Source organism: Eupeodes corollae, chromosome 1, assembly GCF_945859685.1.
Source record: "Eupeodes corollae chromosome 1, idEupCoro1.1, whole genome shotgun sequence".
Taxonomy (NCBI): domain Eukaryota; kingdom Metazoa; phylum Arthropoda; class Insecta; order Diptera; family Syrphidae; genus Eupeodes; species Eupeodes corollae.
The window spans coordinates 31,863,635-31,882,088 of NC_079147.1; the positions used below are offsets into that span (position 1 = coordinate 31,863,635).

At 33.4% G+C, this 18,454-nt stretch overlaps 1 protein-coding gene across 1 annotated transcript in view; it reads right to left on the bottom strand.

Annotated features, from left to right (window-relative positions):
• Positions 1 to 18,454, bottom strand: part of LOC129954134 (dorsal-ventral patterning protein tolloid) — a 210,977-nt gene that overhangs the window by 16,484 nt on the left and 176,039 nt on the right. The window contains exons 7-10 of the mRNA XM_056067834.1: positions 12,911 to 13,466; positions 12,481 to 12,679; positions 992 to 1,256; positions 603 to 808 (exon numbers count right to left, since the gene is read on the bottom strand). Of these exons, the coding sequence (XP_055923809.1) occupies positions 603 to 808; positions 992 to 1,256; positions 12,481 to 12,679; positions 12,911 to 13,466 (1,226 nt within the window). The remainder of the gene's footprint in view (positions 1 to 602; positions 809 to 991; positions 1,257 to 12,480; positions 12,680 to 12,910; positions 13,467 to 18,454) is intronic.

The following is an 18,454-nucleotide window of genomic DNA, read 5'->3' on the forward strand; positions in this document are numbered from 1 at the left end:
AAGTAGATCGTTTATAAGACATCGAAGAGAATATTAATGACATGTCTTGGACATATCCTTGCTAATTTTGTAATTCTGTTCCTTCTCTCAGTTTTGAAAGACGTTAAAATTCAAGGGGCTTCAAGCACTTCATTTCCTTCCAACTAAGAATTCAATTTATTGATTTAAAGAATTGTATTGAAATTTAAAAAATCTAAGAAATTCCAAACTAAAATCTAACCTAGTTTCAACATCAATTACATACATTTGACATGAACTTATCGGCACTCTGTTTGTCAAACCAAAATTGTTACTGCTACTGTCTTTCCCATAAACAACTTGTTGATATAGAAAACTATAGTAAATTTGATTTCAAGTGCACTCTCTTCATACTTCTAAAAACCTCATAAATCACTTTTCAGTACAGGTACCATATCCTTTACCAACCTATTAACAAACAAACCAACAAAATTTGCCTAAATCCTATAGATAGTTCGTTTTTGTAAGCATCTATTCCTAACACATTGCTGTACCTAACTGCTGCTGGTTTTCAGCATAAAAACATCACAAATCATCAGACGACAATGTCATTGCACTACACGAGTACGAATACGAGTACTTACCTTCACAATGCTTCTTGTCACTGTGCAGCTCATAGCCAATATGACAACTGCACTCGTATCCACCCAAAGTATTGATGCAGTCATGTTCACATCCATGATTTTGTGTCTCGCACTCGTCCACTTCCTTCATGAAAATAGCTGAGAATCCAGCCTTCTGCACCGAACTGTCGGAAACGAACTTCACAAACATCGTATTGGAACTTGACCTAAATCGATGATAGAAAACGAAACGAATGAACATACAAAAAAGAAGCTATAGTGATAGTAAATCCAATCATTCTGTCATTTTGTTATGCGAGAGTGAGTTAAGCTTCTTTTTTTTTCAAACCCTCCTTCCTCAAACATTGGGGTATATCTATGTATAGTATATAGTATATAATCGTACTCACTTCATATTCGGTGGGGGCTTGTAACCACAAAATACCCCAATCAAGTCAGATTCAGCACTGTCGCCGTCATGGACCTCGACATAATCGTACACACAGCTATCGTGGTTCTCAACTTCGAACGATTGGAATTTGAGTGCCACTTGATATCCTTTTGGCACAGTTATCCTCCAAATGCATTCCTTGTTCGGTAAATATTCCAACGGATAGTTGGGAGACTCCAATCGTCCGTCGTATTCATCCACGGATAGTTCGCCACCACAAATTGCTGGAATAAAAAAATAACCCAGGATAAAAAAGTGAGATATGTGAAAGGAATTCACAAAAGCAGTCAGCAGGACAACTTGTGCTACTGATATGCTTGCTACTGCTGTCAGGCTTGCTTGGGAGTGTATGCAATCTCTATACTATGCAGTCTCTGTGTTATGCTGCCATAACAAAAGGGCCAGAATTGAACCATCGTCGGAAGGTGTATTGCCTCATGCACGTATAACTACAGAGGGGTCAAAGGCTCAGAAGTGGGAATACGTAGAAATTCATATTTTTCAATTTTAAATAATTCAGTTAACTGTTCGTAAAAAGTTTTATTCAACATTCATTTTTAACATATTAACATTTTTAAAATCTTACCTCTCGAAATTATGGTCAAAAATGTTGGCTGTTGTTTTAATATTAAAATGGAAAAATTGGTTAATATCAGTAAAATATCCTCTATTTTAAAGTTATTTGATTGGAAGACCGGCTCAGCGCGCAATGGATGAGTTTTTAGTTAGTGAGTTCTCACAATTTTTATTGATGGTGTTACTTTTTCGGTTACGAATCATGTTTTAGAACGTTTATTTTACACATCAATTTTTAACACATCATGTCACGTGATTTGTCGTTAAAAAGTTATGAGTTCTTAAGTAAAATTCAGGTGGGCCAATCGCTTTTACGCCTAAAATCGGAGAAGATTGTATGCCAACAGACTGTAACGGCTCGATTACGTTGAGTCATGAATTCTGTCAAATTGTCTGCACAGATGAATTGTAATGTATATCCTAACCTTCATATAAATATGGGCAATCGGGAGTGGTTCTGTGAGAGGACAATTTTATATCCAACTAATGAGGTAGTTAGCCAGATAAACGGATAACTTATGTCGGACGTGGAGGGAGATATCGTTGAGTACCTCTCAGTAGACAACGTTATGGGCACGAAGCAAGTAACATACACTTTCTTAATTCATTGGAGTTATCAGGGGTGCGTTTTCATAAGGTAAGATTGAAGGTTGGTGTTCCAGTTCCTTAATGAGAAATATTGACGCACTAAAGTTATGTAATGGTACACGGCTACAGATTACTCACCTAAAACGAAATATTATAAAAGCTATAATCAGGAAATAGCAAAAGGAAAAAATGTTTTAATTCCCCGGATTCCGATGATTCCAACCGATTTGCCGTTTCAGCTTAAAAGAGTGCAGTTTCCTCTGAAAGGAGCATTTGCAATTACAAAAAATAAAGCTCAGGGCAAACGCTGAAAGTTGCAGGTGTAAATTTGGAAACAAAATTTTCTCACAGACAATTATAAGTCTCAAACCCACACAACTTTTACGTTCTGGACAAGGAAGAAAAAACAAAAAAACGTCGTATATAAAAATGTATTGCACCTATTTTCTTCTAAAATGTAGTTACCAAACCTGCCCTCATCCCATCTCGAAACAATTTAAACATAAGCACAAAAAATTACAGCTCAGGTTTTTTGTATACTACTATCCTAAAAAGCTATCTAATGCGGACGAAGTCGCGGGTAGAAACTAGTTGTTTATTAAAATATAAGTAAAAGAACATAATTTGAAATGTTACGGTTGTGTTCAAGTAGCATAAATACTTTTGTTGCAGATCTATCATCTATCTATCTCTCTTTTTGTCTACAAGACGCGTTATAGACGAATCATCAGTTATGTGAAAACTTTGGACTTTGTAAATTATACCCAGACATAATGGGGATACACATCTTGAACTTTTGCACTTTTGAGAATGTGACGATCCTGATGATTTATTTTGTTATAATATTTTTGGAAGTAGAGTTTTTAACACAAAGTTTAGCTAAATTCTTTTGAAACACCGATTTGTTTTTATCAGAAATCATATGCCAGAAAAAATATGTCTTGAAGTGAATAAGTTGTGTTTATGCTGTTCTTTCTTAAGCCATTCTTTGTGGATCCATTTTCCACTGCGAAATAAAAGCTATTCTCACTATAAAATCGTTTTTGTTACGAATTGATATGTGACTTTTTACAAAAGTTTAATGTGATAGCTTTTTAAAACACATCATTTGTGGTGTTTTTTCAATCTTGTTTGATGAATAAAAATGTCATTTTTCTACTAACAATTTATGATTTTCTAATTAAGAATATCCATTTAAATAGTCTGCTGTTTGGGTGGTTGTCACTTTTGAAACAGTTACTTTTTGACATTTGACAGATCAAAAATATCCAATTACTAAAAATGGAACAATCCAAGCTTCAAAAATGCCCTGAAATTTTCAAAATACACTACAGAATTGCTGAAAAAATTTAATCTGTTGGGGAAAAGTTATAGTAATGTGAATGATAGAAATCATGTGAGTCACTCAATATCCACTGAGTATATTACTTTTGTAGTCCGTAGTCTTGATGAAAACAAATTTTTGTCTATACTTTGTTGGTATTTGAAATAAGCCATTCCACAACCATGATCTTAACGCTTTTTAAGCTTAGCTAAGAACTTAAACTAGACTTTTTCGCTGATCAAACATAATTTGCAGTGCCATTTAAATCTCGGTGCCTATACGTTAATGAGCAGAACTGTTCCATTTGGGACACTTTTATCTTGGAGATTACGTTAATAAACAGGAATATCGCATTTAGAGCTCGACACACACACAAATTATTGTCAAAAATCTTTTCCGTTTTCAACAAGTCAAAATATTAATTCTCAAAGTTTTTTTTTTTAAATCAACCAACAAGATTTTGCAATTAAACACATTCAGACTTTTTTTTCTGGAACAAAGTGGAAGATAAGGTCTAAGTCAATGCTCCACATCGTTGTAAGACTCTAAAGATGGAATAAGAAGAAGCTATCGAGAAAGAAAATAAAAGTGTCTTCATTATAATGAAAAAAACATTAATTACATTACAATTAACTACATTTCTTGATATCAAAGTCATATTTCTTTTTGGAAAACCCTGTATTCGTTACAACTAATAGATAGACTAAAATACATATTTCTATTGCTTTAAAAGTGCAATAAAATTCAACATTTCAGTGAGAGTAAGTAAGCTAGAAACTCGGCTTTACCTTACTTTTGGCGTCCTAAACATTTTGTAAAAAGTTTCATTTATTCTCGTATCCTGTTGTAAGTTATGAAAAGTCAAAGGTGTTGAAAATCAGTGTTTCGAGATTTCTTTCCTTTGACATCTCTTATGATGTCAAAATTTGTTCATACACACAACCTTAAAAAATGTACTTTTTGAAGCCCTGAGCTGCATTTTTAGGTCATAAATCATATTCAAATCATTTTACTGTATTAAGTGGATCTACCTTCAAAATCTGAAATTAATATACATACATGTATGTATATGATTAAACAAATATATGATAAATTTTCACCAAGAATTAATTCTCAGAAAATGCTGAGCGTTGTGCATTCTCTTGAAGGATGAGGTTGAAAACAAAAATCGTTTCAAATATTATAGTTTACAATTTTTACAAAATGTTAAAAGCATACCGTCGTGACCTTTCAGCTTCTATTGCCTACGATATGCGTGGACATGAGATTTAATGAGACGTTTTACACGATGCTTCGAACGCCAAAAGATAGCTTACTATTACTCGTTCCGAGATGAATCCGAAATTTCGCTGGACTTTTATGAATTTTTAGCAATTAACCACATTTTTCAGTTTTTCCTGGTTTTAAAATACCAAATAAATCACCCTCCCCAAGAACCAAACCATCCTGAATAGCTACGACTCTGATCAATACGAAGTAACAATGAAACAAAAATGGTAGAACAGGAATTTCCTAATTCTATTTTCTTTTACTTTACATGTACCTACGTTTGTTCAGTGTAGATGTATTGTTGAATCGAGATCGAGAAGGATGGTTTTAGGTTTAAGAGGGTTTTTAGTTGGTCGTTGTGGGTTTGAATTAGAATGTTCGTTGTTGGGTTTGGTCGTTTTCGTTTGGTTGGAAAAATGGAAATGTTCACAGCAGTTGAAGCAATATATGGAGAAGTTTAAGCTTCCTTTTTTCGATTCCTTTATTTTTTGGCGAGTGCATTTTTTCCAAAGCCAAAACACAACAATGTGTTTAAAAAGGAAATAAGAAAATAAACATTAGTTACAGTGAATTAGAGAATTCAGCCAAGCATGTGGAGTTATGTTGTAAAAGTTGGACTCGATAAGCCGATGCTGGTTATCCTATATACATTCGATATAGCTTAAGGTGTGGTATAGGTATAATATACCGACTAAAAACAGTCGGGTGTGGTTGGGTTGAGCGTGATTTGTAACCAAAGAACGCAATTAATAACGATTCATTTAAACACAAAAACTTTCTTGTTTTTCATAGGAAAAAGGTTTTAAAAACGAACAAAATAAACAATTTCTAAGAATTCGATACTCATTAATTGAAATAGCTAAGTTATTTCATTTTCTATTGAAATTGAAGTGTACATTTTTTTCAAGATTCAGGAAAACATTCTTTCCCTTAAGTTAGATCATCGAAAAGAGCAAATTATGAGAAGAAATGTGAACAATTGATTCATTGGGCAAAAGTTGGAAATAAAACTCGTAGTTTTAATTAATAAAATGGTTATTTAGTCAACTAACGTACAAGTTTTAATTAATTTGACAGATAATTCATTTTTAACAGTTTACTTATATTTAATAAATCTGATTTCGAATGGAAGTTTTAATTCATACCTATATTTGTTGTCATGATCCATAAACTTGTTTCTTCATTTTCGATTCTTCATATTAATGGAGCTGGAATCTTTAAAAATATCCCTTGGGATAGAATCACTAGTTTACATTAATTGCAACAAGTGGAAAGAGGATTTTGAAAAATTAAACAACATTATGAATCACATGCCCAATAAAAGTGTTATTTTAATCGGGGATGTCAATGCCAGAATAAGTAGTATGCAAATACACACCACGAAACCTTTAGGCAATACTCTTATCTCAACAATCAACCGACTGTCGAAAAATGATATCTGCAATCAAAATGGAAAAGATCTTATAAAAATGCTGCAAATGTACGAATGTATCGTTTTAAATGGATGCACTTATGGTGATACGGAGGGCCACTACACTTTTCTTGGAGGACAAGGGAAATCTGTTATCGACTTTTGCACAGCGTGTAATGATTGGATTAACTTGGTTTCAAAATTTGTAGTTGAGTATAAAACCTATTTTGAACATATGCCTCTTGTATTAGAATGGAACGATGAAAATACATTTCAACAATAACATCTAAAGTTACTACCAAGACTTAAATGGAAGGATGAAAGCTTGAATACCTACCAAAGTAATCTAGATATGCATATTTCAAGAGACTTCTTCAGTTAATGGATCTATTGAATTGTTTTCAAAGTAAATTATTTAGTGTATACGAAATTCTTCACCAGCTCAACCTTCTGCTTGTATTACAAATATCAAAATGGTTTTTATAAAGAATGTATGAAAACCTGAAAAAAATCATTTGCCCTTTTACAAGTTCTGGGAACTGAGAAAATAGGACGTTGAATCAAATTCCAAGTACAAGCAATTATGTCGCACAAAAAAAACTGAATTTGAAAATGTTTAACGAAAATCTTTAAGTCTGGCTAGTAATTCGAAAGATTTTTGGAATTAAGCCAAAGAAATAAATGGATTCAACTTTGTAATTGCTACAAATTTGTCTGCGGATCATCTTTCACTTCAAAAACCTGCTCTCAAATCAATCTGATTTGTTCTTTGCTTATGCAGAACCATTGGTTCTTGAGGAAACTTTGGACTGTTAAATTAACGTAAATGAAATAAAAATCGTACTTCAAAGAGCAAAAGATGGAAAAGCACTAGGTGAAGACGGAATTCGATATAAATACTTCAAAAATGCAGCACCAGCTTTCATTGATAAGTTAAAGCTTTTCAACATCATTCTTTCAACCGACTTTATTCCCTCCTCGTTCAAAAAATCTGTTATTTTCAATATTCATAAGAAAGGTGACCCGACCCAAACAAACAAACGGGGAGTATCATTTATGAAATCAATGTTATGGCTAAAATATTTTGCGGTCATTTAGTGAACAGAATAGAAAAGTGGGTTGATAATAACAGCATTATAACTTACTTTCAAGCAGGTTTCAGGAAAAACTATTGTATTGTGGATCAGATATTTGTTTTAGCGTCAATTGTCAAAGCATTCCAATGCAGAAATAAGAAAAATGACGCTTTTTTTTGTTGATTTTAAATGTATTAAGGAATATGTATAGGTACTGGTACAAAAGCAGCGGTTTGGGATGGATCTACGTTCTCACAACGGTTTTATACTAACGCTAGTGTTAAACAAGGTGCTTTGCTGTTTGCGTTGTTCGTTAACGATATTGACAAATATCTTCCTGGTGGGATTCAGATAGCTGACACTACAATCAATGTTCTACTCTACGCAGATGATCTAATGCTCCTTTCAGAGTCACCAGAAAATTTGCAGCTTATGATAAATCAGTTCTCAACATACTGCAACATATGGGGACTTGCAATAAGTATTGGAAATCCAAAATCATGGTATTTAAAAAATATTCTCACAGTTTGGTTATGACAGGTTGGTTCTTTAATGGTTATCGTCTTGAAATCACTAAATATTACAATTATTTGGGCGTGAAATTGAACAAAACGACGGATTTCAAAAATCATCTAATTGAAAAGGCGAAGTTTTCGCAAAGTTTGCTGAATATGACATGGAGGAATATTTTCTCAAACCAAAATGTTTTTCTGTCAGATGCTCGTTTGACAAAGAAAATACTCCTTTATGAAATGCGGAATAAGAACTGGTGGGTTGCAAAATGGCTTGCAAATGGTTGCAATTTGATTTGAATAACTTGGCTTAACTAAAGGATCTGCTTTACAAGATAATTCATAAACACGAAGACTTTGTTCGAAAAACATTAGCAGCAGAGGCTGAGCAATCTGAGAGCAGAATAATTTACTCACAACTAAATCATCACCTTTTAATCAATAAATTATTTTGAAAACACATTTAGCTATAAAGATATATCGTTAATATTCAAATCCAGATGTGAGCTCCTAACCTTAAATGGCAGTCCATACAAAGGAAATTTATAGCAATTCTCTACTCTATGTAACATGAAAGCAAAAGAAGACTGCTTCCATTTTGTAAGCATTTGAAAAGTGTTAAGACACCAAAGACTAAGATTTTTCCAGAAAAACAGTTTTACAATGCAAGAAACAATAGTACTTTTAAATGGTGTATATTGGAAATTACTGTACTGTTTTTTAAATTCAATTTATAAGTACAGAAATTATTTGAAATGAATTCATTTAAATTTTATTACATGCACTAAAATCGCTTTATATACTTTTGCCAACTAAGCTGACGGCTATGCCGAAGCTTTATAAAATTCGTTATGTTTATTCAAACTGTATTAAAATATTTATAGATAAATGAATTGCTTACTTACTTACTTACTCATCAGTTAAAAAATATTGGACGATTATGTTGAAATACAAAAATAATAAGCTTTTTCAGTTTGTCAAAGCGATTTTAAGTACAAGATTTAGTTAACTGATTCTCAGACAAATGAATTTATTTAAAGCAAGAAAAATGTGAAATTTGAACAAGAAATATTTAAGCAAATTTTGTGTTTTGTACGATTCATTTTTTTTTTGTTTAGGACAATTAAATATTGACAGTAAATTCGTTTTGAAAATAGTTGTCATACCCGTGACATACTTTGAGTAAAGAGTAAGTTGTTCTTGTAACAGACTCCTTGTCCAGATTATTGTATTATTTTTAATACAATGCGTCTATAATACAAATAAGGTCACACAATTCGTTTCATAATGCTTCTAAATCATCAATACGTAGCGTCAATGGTAAGAAACATTCTGATGGCAAATCGTTTTATAGGAGGGAACATTCCTGCAGTGAGCTATAGTTATGTTGAAGAAGCTTGATTATACACAAATGATAGCTAATTATTTTTGTTTTGTCTAAAAGCACCAAGATTTAAGTAATGTGTTATAGTAAGTCTTAGTTATTTAAAATCAGTCACTACTCCTATGTTTGAGCCTTCAAGGTACCAGTTATGAGTAGTTCTGTTACTACGGTTTTGGGATCTAAAAACCATGACCTTTGACTTGGTAGTACTAATTTTAAGCTCCCAAATCCTAAAATTAATCTGGATCTGTAAAGTCTCTGGACTATCAGTAAGAATGGCAGGGTCATCTATACATAAAAGCACCTTGATAAGTAAATCTCCATGTATAAAACCAGCTGATGAAATTTGATCTTCAATGTCATTGATGAAGAGGGAAATAATTTATTTGAAATTTGTAGACAAATCGATACCTGTATAGCTTTAAAAAGTGGTAACCTTCTCTTTACAATGTCATTCTTGGTTTATCTCCTTCAGAATAAGACCAGTTCGGTTTTGTGTGGGTTATCACCCAGTCCACACCGATCAGCCCAAAGTATTAGTCTGTCCAAGCCATTTTGTAAGAGTTCTTTTAGGATGTTAAGATGCTTTCCTAAAACTGCTATAGCAACGTCGTCCGCATTAGATATCACTCCGAAACCCTCCGCATCTAGAATAGTTAGGATTTCATTCACCACTAGGTTCCAGAGAAGAGGGGATAGAACACCACCTTGCGGTGTCCCACTATTAACGAATCGTCTGCCAGAAGAGTTGCACAGTTTTGAGTTGATTGTTTTGCTAGTCAGCATTAAATGAACAAACCGTCGAAGCAAACTCTCTACATGTACAGTTGTGATTGCAGATGTGCCCACGTTGTTTCCACCGATTTACCTTAACTGTAGGCATGTTCAGACGAAAACGAAGTCTTGAACCAATACTTGCCCTTAAATAGATATCAATCAATCTTTCCAAGATCTTAAGAAGAAATGAAGATAGACTTGTAGATCGTAGATCGTTAGGATTGACTAACGAGCATTTACCTGCTTTGGGTATAAAAACAACTTTAACTTCTCTCCATGCCGAGGTAACATGGGCCATGTAAATACAGCTGGTAAGAATTGCCTCAAGGATTGGTGCAATTATGCCAGAAGTTTTTTGTAACTCGGCTGGTCCTGCAGATTTAAAAGGTTTGAAGCTGTTGAGAGCCCATTGTAGCTTGTCCCTTGTTATTAGACGTTGTGAGTATGTTGTATTGGGACTTGACCGTATATAATTGTTGCAAGTTTCGGTAAGAGAACTACCAGGAAAGTGAGTGTCCAATAGTAAGTTCAGCGATTCATTATTTGAATTTATAAAGGAGCCGTCTGCATTTTTCAAGCAGCTTGGCATCGCTGGACTAGTTGAAAGAATTTTCCGTAACCTAAAGGCTTCAGAAGTTTCTTCTATCGTGCCACAGAAGGATCGCCAAGAATATTACTTAGATTTCCTTAGTGCCTTGTTGTATATTCTTAGGGATTCTTTGTAAGAGTCCCTGTTAGAGACTAGTCTTGCGGCTTTGGCTTGGTTCAAGAGTTTTCTGCATTCTTTTCTGAGCGAGTCCAGCAATCTGTTGAGACACAAACTGTGTTAAAAATATCGGATTTTGTATTGATCCAACGAAGCTTTTTGCATTCCTTTTTTAATTTACTGTCGGTAACCGCATTCGTGGGTCCTGAATTAGCAAGAGACACGTACAGGAAGATGTAATGAATAGGTAGCAGTAATTACCTCGAAATCATTGTCAGTTTCAAGCCAGTCACTTTTGGCTAAGCAATAGTCAGACCAATCATGAGTAGAAATCACTGTCAAAACTATGACTAATCTACAAACTTCCTTGAGAATGCGAATTGTTCAAAATTTAAGAAAGAATAATTTTCGGCTACCCGTGGCATGATGGTTAGTGCGTTGGTTTGTCATGCAAGGGGTCTTGGGTTCAATCCCTGCCTGTGCCACCTGAATTAAAAAAAAAAAATAATGATCGCGGGTACTGCCTCTTGCGAGGAATTGACAAATCCTTCAAGAGTAACTCTTGTCATGAAAAAGTGCTTTCTCAAACTAGCCGTTCGGATTCGGCCTTAAATTGTAGGTCCCTTCCATTCCTGACAACAGTACTCGCACACAGGAATGGTTGAGAGTTGTAAGTCACTAGGCCCTGGTTCACAACGGACTGTTGCGCCACCCCATTTGATTTGAATTTTCGGCTGTTTAAGTCACCAATTAATAAAATATTTTCATATGTTTGGTTCACCAACAAGTTTTGCAGAGCTTCGAAATCAACTTTCCAATTACTAAAATTAACATAAATTGGTACTATTTAATCATATTTTGTGTTGAAGATACATTCAGTAAAAATTTTAATTTCATAATTTTTGAATTTTTTGTTTTCGTTAACAATATTGGAATTTGACATTTGTGAATCTAAGTTGTTAAAGCAATTTTTATTTCTGCGGAAAGTCTGATATTTTCAAAAATGGATCGCTTAACTATCGCACAACGCATACAAATTGTAAAAACCAACTAAAAAATAGTGAATCTGCCAAAGAAAAGTATCGTGCTTTAAGATCTACACCTACATCTATCTATGTAACGTCCAGCTGATACTTAAGAAATGAAGCCAGCTGACCATTCACACCGTCGAAGATAATTCGAATGGGCGCTTGAACAACAGGCGGTGTACGGCGATTTTCAACCAAATTTTCTTCAGCGACGAAGCACATTTCTCACCTGGTGGGCATGTTAATACAAAAAAATGTGGTATTTCTGTAATTCTTCTAATACGACGATGGAACGACTTTCACCGTCAATTAGGCCGACTTTTTTTTGCCTGCTATTGAAAATACGACTTGGAGAATATGTTGTTGGACTTTGATACCAAACTTCGACAGTCAAATCAAATGAAAAAAATATATAATTTTGTGAGGCTATGAGAAAGACCGTGTTTATGCAGATAATCCTTTAACTCTGTAGTACTTTTGTCCAAAGTAAGTTGGGCTTTTCTGACGAAGAGTATTTTAATCCCGTCGGCTACGTTAAAGTACACCAGTGACAGTTTAATGTAAATTGTGAGTGGTGGCGTCATTAGACAAGACTATAGTTTGGTACCAAAAGAGCAATAGACTTCTAACAAATTAACATTATAAATATTTCTCTAGGCAATGGCAACATCACCTTCCAAACCATTACATCTTTGGAAGACTGAACAACAAAACACAGCACAGAGTGCAAGTTTCTTGAATTATTTACATATATTTAAACTTTGTTTCAAAACAAAAAAATATAAAAAATATCTTACCTTCAAAATCAGCCTTAAAGCCCCGATAACCAGCATTCCGATGCCCATTAACATAAGTGAGCAACATCCTGCTACTGACAGTAGTTACGACCTCCTTAGCTGCCTTTCCGCAAAATCGTCCAATTAGTGGTGACTTATAATAGTAACCATCACGTATTTCCAGATAGTCCATTTGACATTTCTCCGATTTGAATATATTCTATGTTCAAACCAAAAACAAACAAAAATAAAGCAAAACAAAGCAAAAAAGATAAAGATAGAAATAGAGATAAAGACAAAAAACATTGACAGCACTTCCCTTTTGAAATGTTGCAACAACATCAAATATACGAGTAAAGGAGGAATATGCTCAAACTTATTGAGTCAATGCTTAGAGTCAGAGCATATACTCTACATATATATTAGCACAGAGTACCATATAATAACATACCAGATTTTCAAGCCTCAGGACAATCCTCTCACCATGTGTGGCTGTTATTCTCCATTCGCAGCGTTCGGTTTCATTGACAGCAATTGGTGTGAAATACGACGGACTGGCAAAACTTCCAGTATTCTCTTGAAAAGTTCGCCCGCATTTGGGGCATTTGTAGAGTAGTTTAGCCTGCGATATGTCACCGGCACTCAGCCTCAAGCGCTGTCCAATCTCAGGACGTTTTTTACCCTTCACTTCGATTGGCAGTATTGTATCTAGATAGGTGCCTTTGGAAAATGTATTCCTTGCATAGTGCATAATGGAGTCATAGTCGTAGGCCATGCCCAGGGAATCAACGTCGTCTGGCGTCAACTTGTTAAAGTTATAATCTTGTCCCTTCATTATGTTATTGTGTTCGATGACAACGTGCTCCTGACGATCGGGCCTTGTGTGCTCGTGCCAGAAGCCGACGACATGTCCCAGCTCATGTACCACAATGCCGAACTTATCGCAATTCCTGCCGATTGAGATGGCTTGTGGACCATTGCCTCTTTTACCAACAAAAGAACAGCATCTATTTACGGAGCCGATACATAATGTTTATGGTATGGAAAGGAAAAGAAAAGATAGATAGTTAGATACATTTATACAACTACAATTGGCAAGTGAAATGTAGTTTCGTACACACGAAGTGAATGGTACAGAAAAAAGACACAAAAATATGTAGATTGGTTGAAAAATTGTTTTGTAAGCGGGAGAAATTTCACCAGAAAGTAAAAAGTTGGATAAACATTTTTGAGTTAAAGCCAAGTTGAAGTTCGAAATGGTCGTTAAAATTGTAAAGATTTTTTTTATAGACGATTAAAACTGTTCTTATTTTTTGTATCTTCTTTTGGAAAGACGCACGGTTACTAAATACAAAATTTGTACGACATTTAACTTATTTATGTACATGCAAATCACACATCAAAAGTATTTTTGAATCCATCATTCTATGTTTTTCTATGTGTTCTATTACTTAATTATTTTGAGATTAAAATTGAAAAGTTAAAACTTCTTGAACGAAGTACTGCATTGTGGCAAATACATTTTTATTGTTCTGTGCTTTTTTTCATAATTTTACAAATGGCCCAAAAAATCTCTAAAGAGTCTTCTTGAATATTAATTTAATGATTTGTTGCTTGGGCTCGTCGTAAAATTGCTAGTAAAAATATGTATCGATTTACATAAATGTTTTAATTGTTAGTTTTCTATGTTTTTCTGAATTGCAGATAACTAATTCTGACAGTTTCGATTTCGTTCTAAGTTTTGTATGTATATATTTTCAATATTTAAATGAACTACATATCGGGCAAAAAACGAAATTTAAGTCGTTTTATGTTTTCTATGTTTTTTCATTAAGTTATTATGACACCAAACTCTAACAATAAAAACATACAAATAATGTGTTGTGAAACTTTTTTGAGCTATGTATGTTTTTCATTATTTTGTTTAGATTTAACTATACTTATTTTGACGATTCAACTGCACCTCCTTGAAGAAGGCAAAAAGTGACTACATTTGAAATTAGGGAGAAATTGAAATGAATTATGTCGGAAAATACAAAAGAAATTAAAAAAAAACCTTTCAAGTAAATGAAACAACCGGAGGAAAGGTCCTTACATTCAAAATTTAGTACTCTTTGGTTACTTGTTCACAGGCTTTTTTAAGTTTTATTTTATGATATTTTGATTAAATGCAAAGCATAAATTATTTGCCGATAGCTAAAAGTGTCATCATCAAGACAGTTTTCATTTTTCTTGTTTGTAAATTCTTTGCTAAACTAACTGATAACTAATTGAGACGATTAAGATTTATTCATTCAATGTTTTTTTTCTGCTTCATTATTTTGACATCAGAACTTTGACAGTCAGAGATTTTTATTTTGAATTTTTAATAATCTAATTTAGATGTTGTATGTTTTCTATGTTTTTTTTTCAATCAATCACATTACTTCACTTATACCCATAAGGATCTCAAAGCATTTTCTATACCCGGTAAAAAAGTTCTTCTACCGAATGTTGCTATTGAGCTCCAATAATTTATATTTGCCCTATCTAAATTTTCTATGTTTTTGGATGAAATTTTTAACTTCAAATGAAGTTAACAAGCTTTGAGTGAACTGTAATTCTCGTGCTACGTTTTTCTTTATTTTGAAACAAAAATTTTAATTGTCCAAATTTCTTATTCAGACATGGCAATGAGGTAAAAAAATGGAGACAAAATTCTTACATTCAATATTTATTACTCTTTATTTCTTTTTTTCATGCATTTTTAAGTTTGATTTCATTTGCAATGCTAAAGTCTATAATTTAAATGCTTCCCTTCTACGTACATTGTTTTAGGAAACGAATAACGAATTAAGTTGATTTGAGTTGTCTTGTTTTATGTTTTTCATGCTTTTTCTTTTTCTACTAAATTTTATGTACGTAAAACTTTAACAATCAAAAAGCTTTTTAACATTGCATCCAATTTAAGATGGATGCAAAAATTGTAATATCAAATTTTGCGATTTTAAAGTTATAATATCAATTTGTCCGATCTAAATTTTGTATCTTTATTCCGCATGACTTTTCTAAGTTCACAAATAGTAGTAGTTCTCATGCTTAGTCTTTTCTTTATTTTAGCTTCAATTGTCTAAACTTCTTATTCAAAATATTATATGGTGACGAATCAAATGTGATTGTTTTATATTTTTTATGTTTGTCTGCTAAAAATACATAGAGCTTTTTAGCGTTCTCATGGAATCCAGTAAAAAATTCAAAATTTTAATGATTTTGATAATTTTTAAAAATTAACGGATATCTAAAATTTCGTTTTCGTATTTTCTATGTTTTTGTTGTGTTTTTGCTAAATTAACTATCAGTTTTAAATTGTAACGATTTAGATTTTTTTTCTTCAATATTTTAGCTCAGTTAATGAAGGTTTTCACCTCAAAATAAATCCAACAGTTTTGAAACTTGGCATACTTACTAAGGGATGTCTGGTGATGACCCAAAAAAAAAAGTCCACCAGAATCGGACATGAGCTCTAGCAGCATTTAAGAGAAACATGAAGATTGTTTCAATTTTTCACGTTTATCTCGAAAACTGTTGTCCCACAAAATTAAAGCTCATTAAATTTTGTTCGTATCTATTTGTGTCTGTTATAGTTTATAAAATAACTCTAGCGGCAGTAAAGAGAAACATTGTTTTTTTTTTTCGATTTTTCGGGTTTACCTTAAAAACTATTTGTCGTATCAAAAAATAATCTTCTCCAAAATCAAAGCTTATTAAATTTCCTAAGGAAATACTATATTAATTTATTTGTACTCATTTTAGTCTATAGGCATTTAATGAAAACAAGTGTTTTTCTTACACGAAAAGAAAGCTTATTAAATTACCTAAAAAAATATGGTATGCATTTTTTTGTGTCTGTAACTGTCCACAAAAAATCTATAGTATTCAATTTTGATGTCCCTTCTTACTTCTGAAACTCGTTTGCCCACTATATGAATCAATGCCTACATGCCTAGAAAATAAGTATTGTAGTAAGTTACTTTAACATCTCCAACGATGCCACTCGCTATTGGCATGATTTAATTTGTAACTGGAAATGGATGATGACTTTGAAACCAATTTGACAACTTTGCAAATTGCATTGTCTGTATTATCTCTAATTTTACGTGCCCCCCCAAAATCTTCATGTTGATCACTAGTATAAAAAAGAACGCCAGTGAATTCTTCGAGTGATGAGAAAATTTCATGAGTAGCAGTCAGCCCTAGAACCCATTTGCTAAGTACAATATCTGTGATTCCACGCCCTGTTGTCAAGCCACCCATACTCTTCATTCCACGCATTAGAGTTTGTTCAATCGTCTGGTCCGACCACACCCCTGTTCAAAATCGGTCACTTCTTCTCACAGTAAAATAACCCTCTTGCACAAAGTTTTTAAATTCATCTGGGGTCATCACAGAAGGCAGTTTTATCATGTCCTGCAAATACAGGTGGTAGTACTCGTACCGTGACTGTAGGTCCCTTCCATCTCTGACGACATTGCTCGCTCACAGAAATGGTTGAGAATTGTAAGTCACTACGAGAAGTGTCCGGCGGCATGGAAATATTTAATCATATTCTTAACACAGTTTATATGGGCATTCCATATTAAATTCTTCAAGCAATGTAATCATACTAAACAACTGAATCCATAAGGCTGCTGTTGGTCCATTAGATTTGAATTTGTTTAGATTTGTTTGGAGTTTCTCACTATTGGATCAAAAGAGGTTTTTTTTTAGTGCACATAACGAAGGAGACTCATCAAGAAAATTTTTACATGAGATTTTGGATTTCCTCTAATTCAAGTTGGCTTATATCGACTTGTCCAATTATTACATTAGGTTAAGATGTCTGTATTAGTATTAAAACACGAACTGCTCTAGCGAAAGCTTTTCCTTGCAGCATCTTTTCAAGAGAAATCGGTCGTATATAGTACACATTAACTCTTACAGGCCACTTCCACTGATCAGAAAACCTATTGGAAAAATATAGGACATACACAGGTGAAATTCACCCAATGTGACTACACATTTTGATAGACGGGACTAGGAAGAAGCTGCGACAACTTTGTATATAAAGAGGCGGGTCAATTGTTACGACCAGGCATTTTTGGTCAAATTTGCACCACAAACTGCCTTTATAGTGCAATGCAGTGTATTGTATTCGGACGGTGAAGAGTTTATGAACGGAAGGGGAATGATTTTAGTTTTTGCACTAAACAAGCCTCTTGTTATTGAGTGCATCTGTACCCTTTCCATCCTGGAACATCGTAAATGCCAAATAACTTTGATACCAACCAAAGAGTGTCATATGGTTTTGTCTGTAACAGTTCTTCGGGACACGCATTCACATTCTCAAAACCTAAATTTTTTAATCCGCCATCTGTTTTCTGAAATGTTTCCAAAGGAAGTACTCCAAGTTATACAGTTTATTTAGCACAAGGTAGTTTTTTCAGCTTTTGCCTTTGTGCGTCGGTTTGCTTTTCTAATGGAAGGCTTGTAGGTACACAATAGTCTTCAACGTGTTTGAAAAAATCATGACATATTTTTCTTACATGCCTATAGAGTTATTTTATAAACTAAAACAGGTACAAGCAAATTAATATCATTTTTCTTTGGGAAATTTAATAAGCTTAAATATTGTAAAAGATTATTTTTTGATACGACCCATAGTTTTCAAGATAAACCCGAAAAAGCCATATGTATGTCTTCACTGCCGCTAGAGTTATTTTATAAACTATAACAGATATGAACAAAATTGCATTAGCTTTTTTTAATAAAATTTATTGAGCTTTAATTTTGTAGAAAAAAATTCTTTGATACGACAAATAGTTTTCGAGATAACCGCAAAAAATTGAAACAATCTCCATGTTTCTCTTAACTGCCGCCAGAGCTCAAGTATGATTCTTTGGGACTTTTTGTTTGGGTCTTCATACCCTAGGAAGTGTGACAAGTTTCAAAATTGTTGGATTTTTTTTCTGAATTGAAG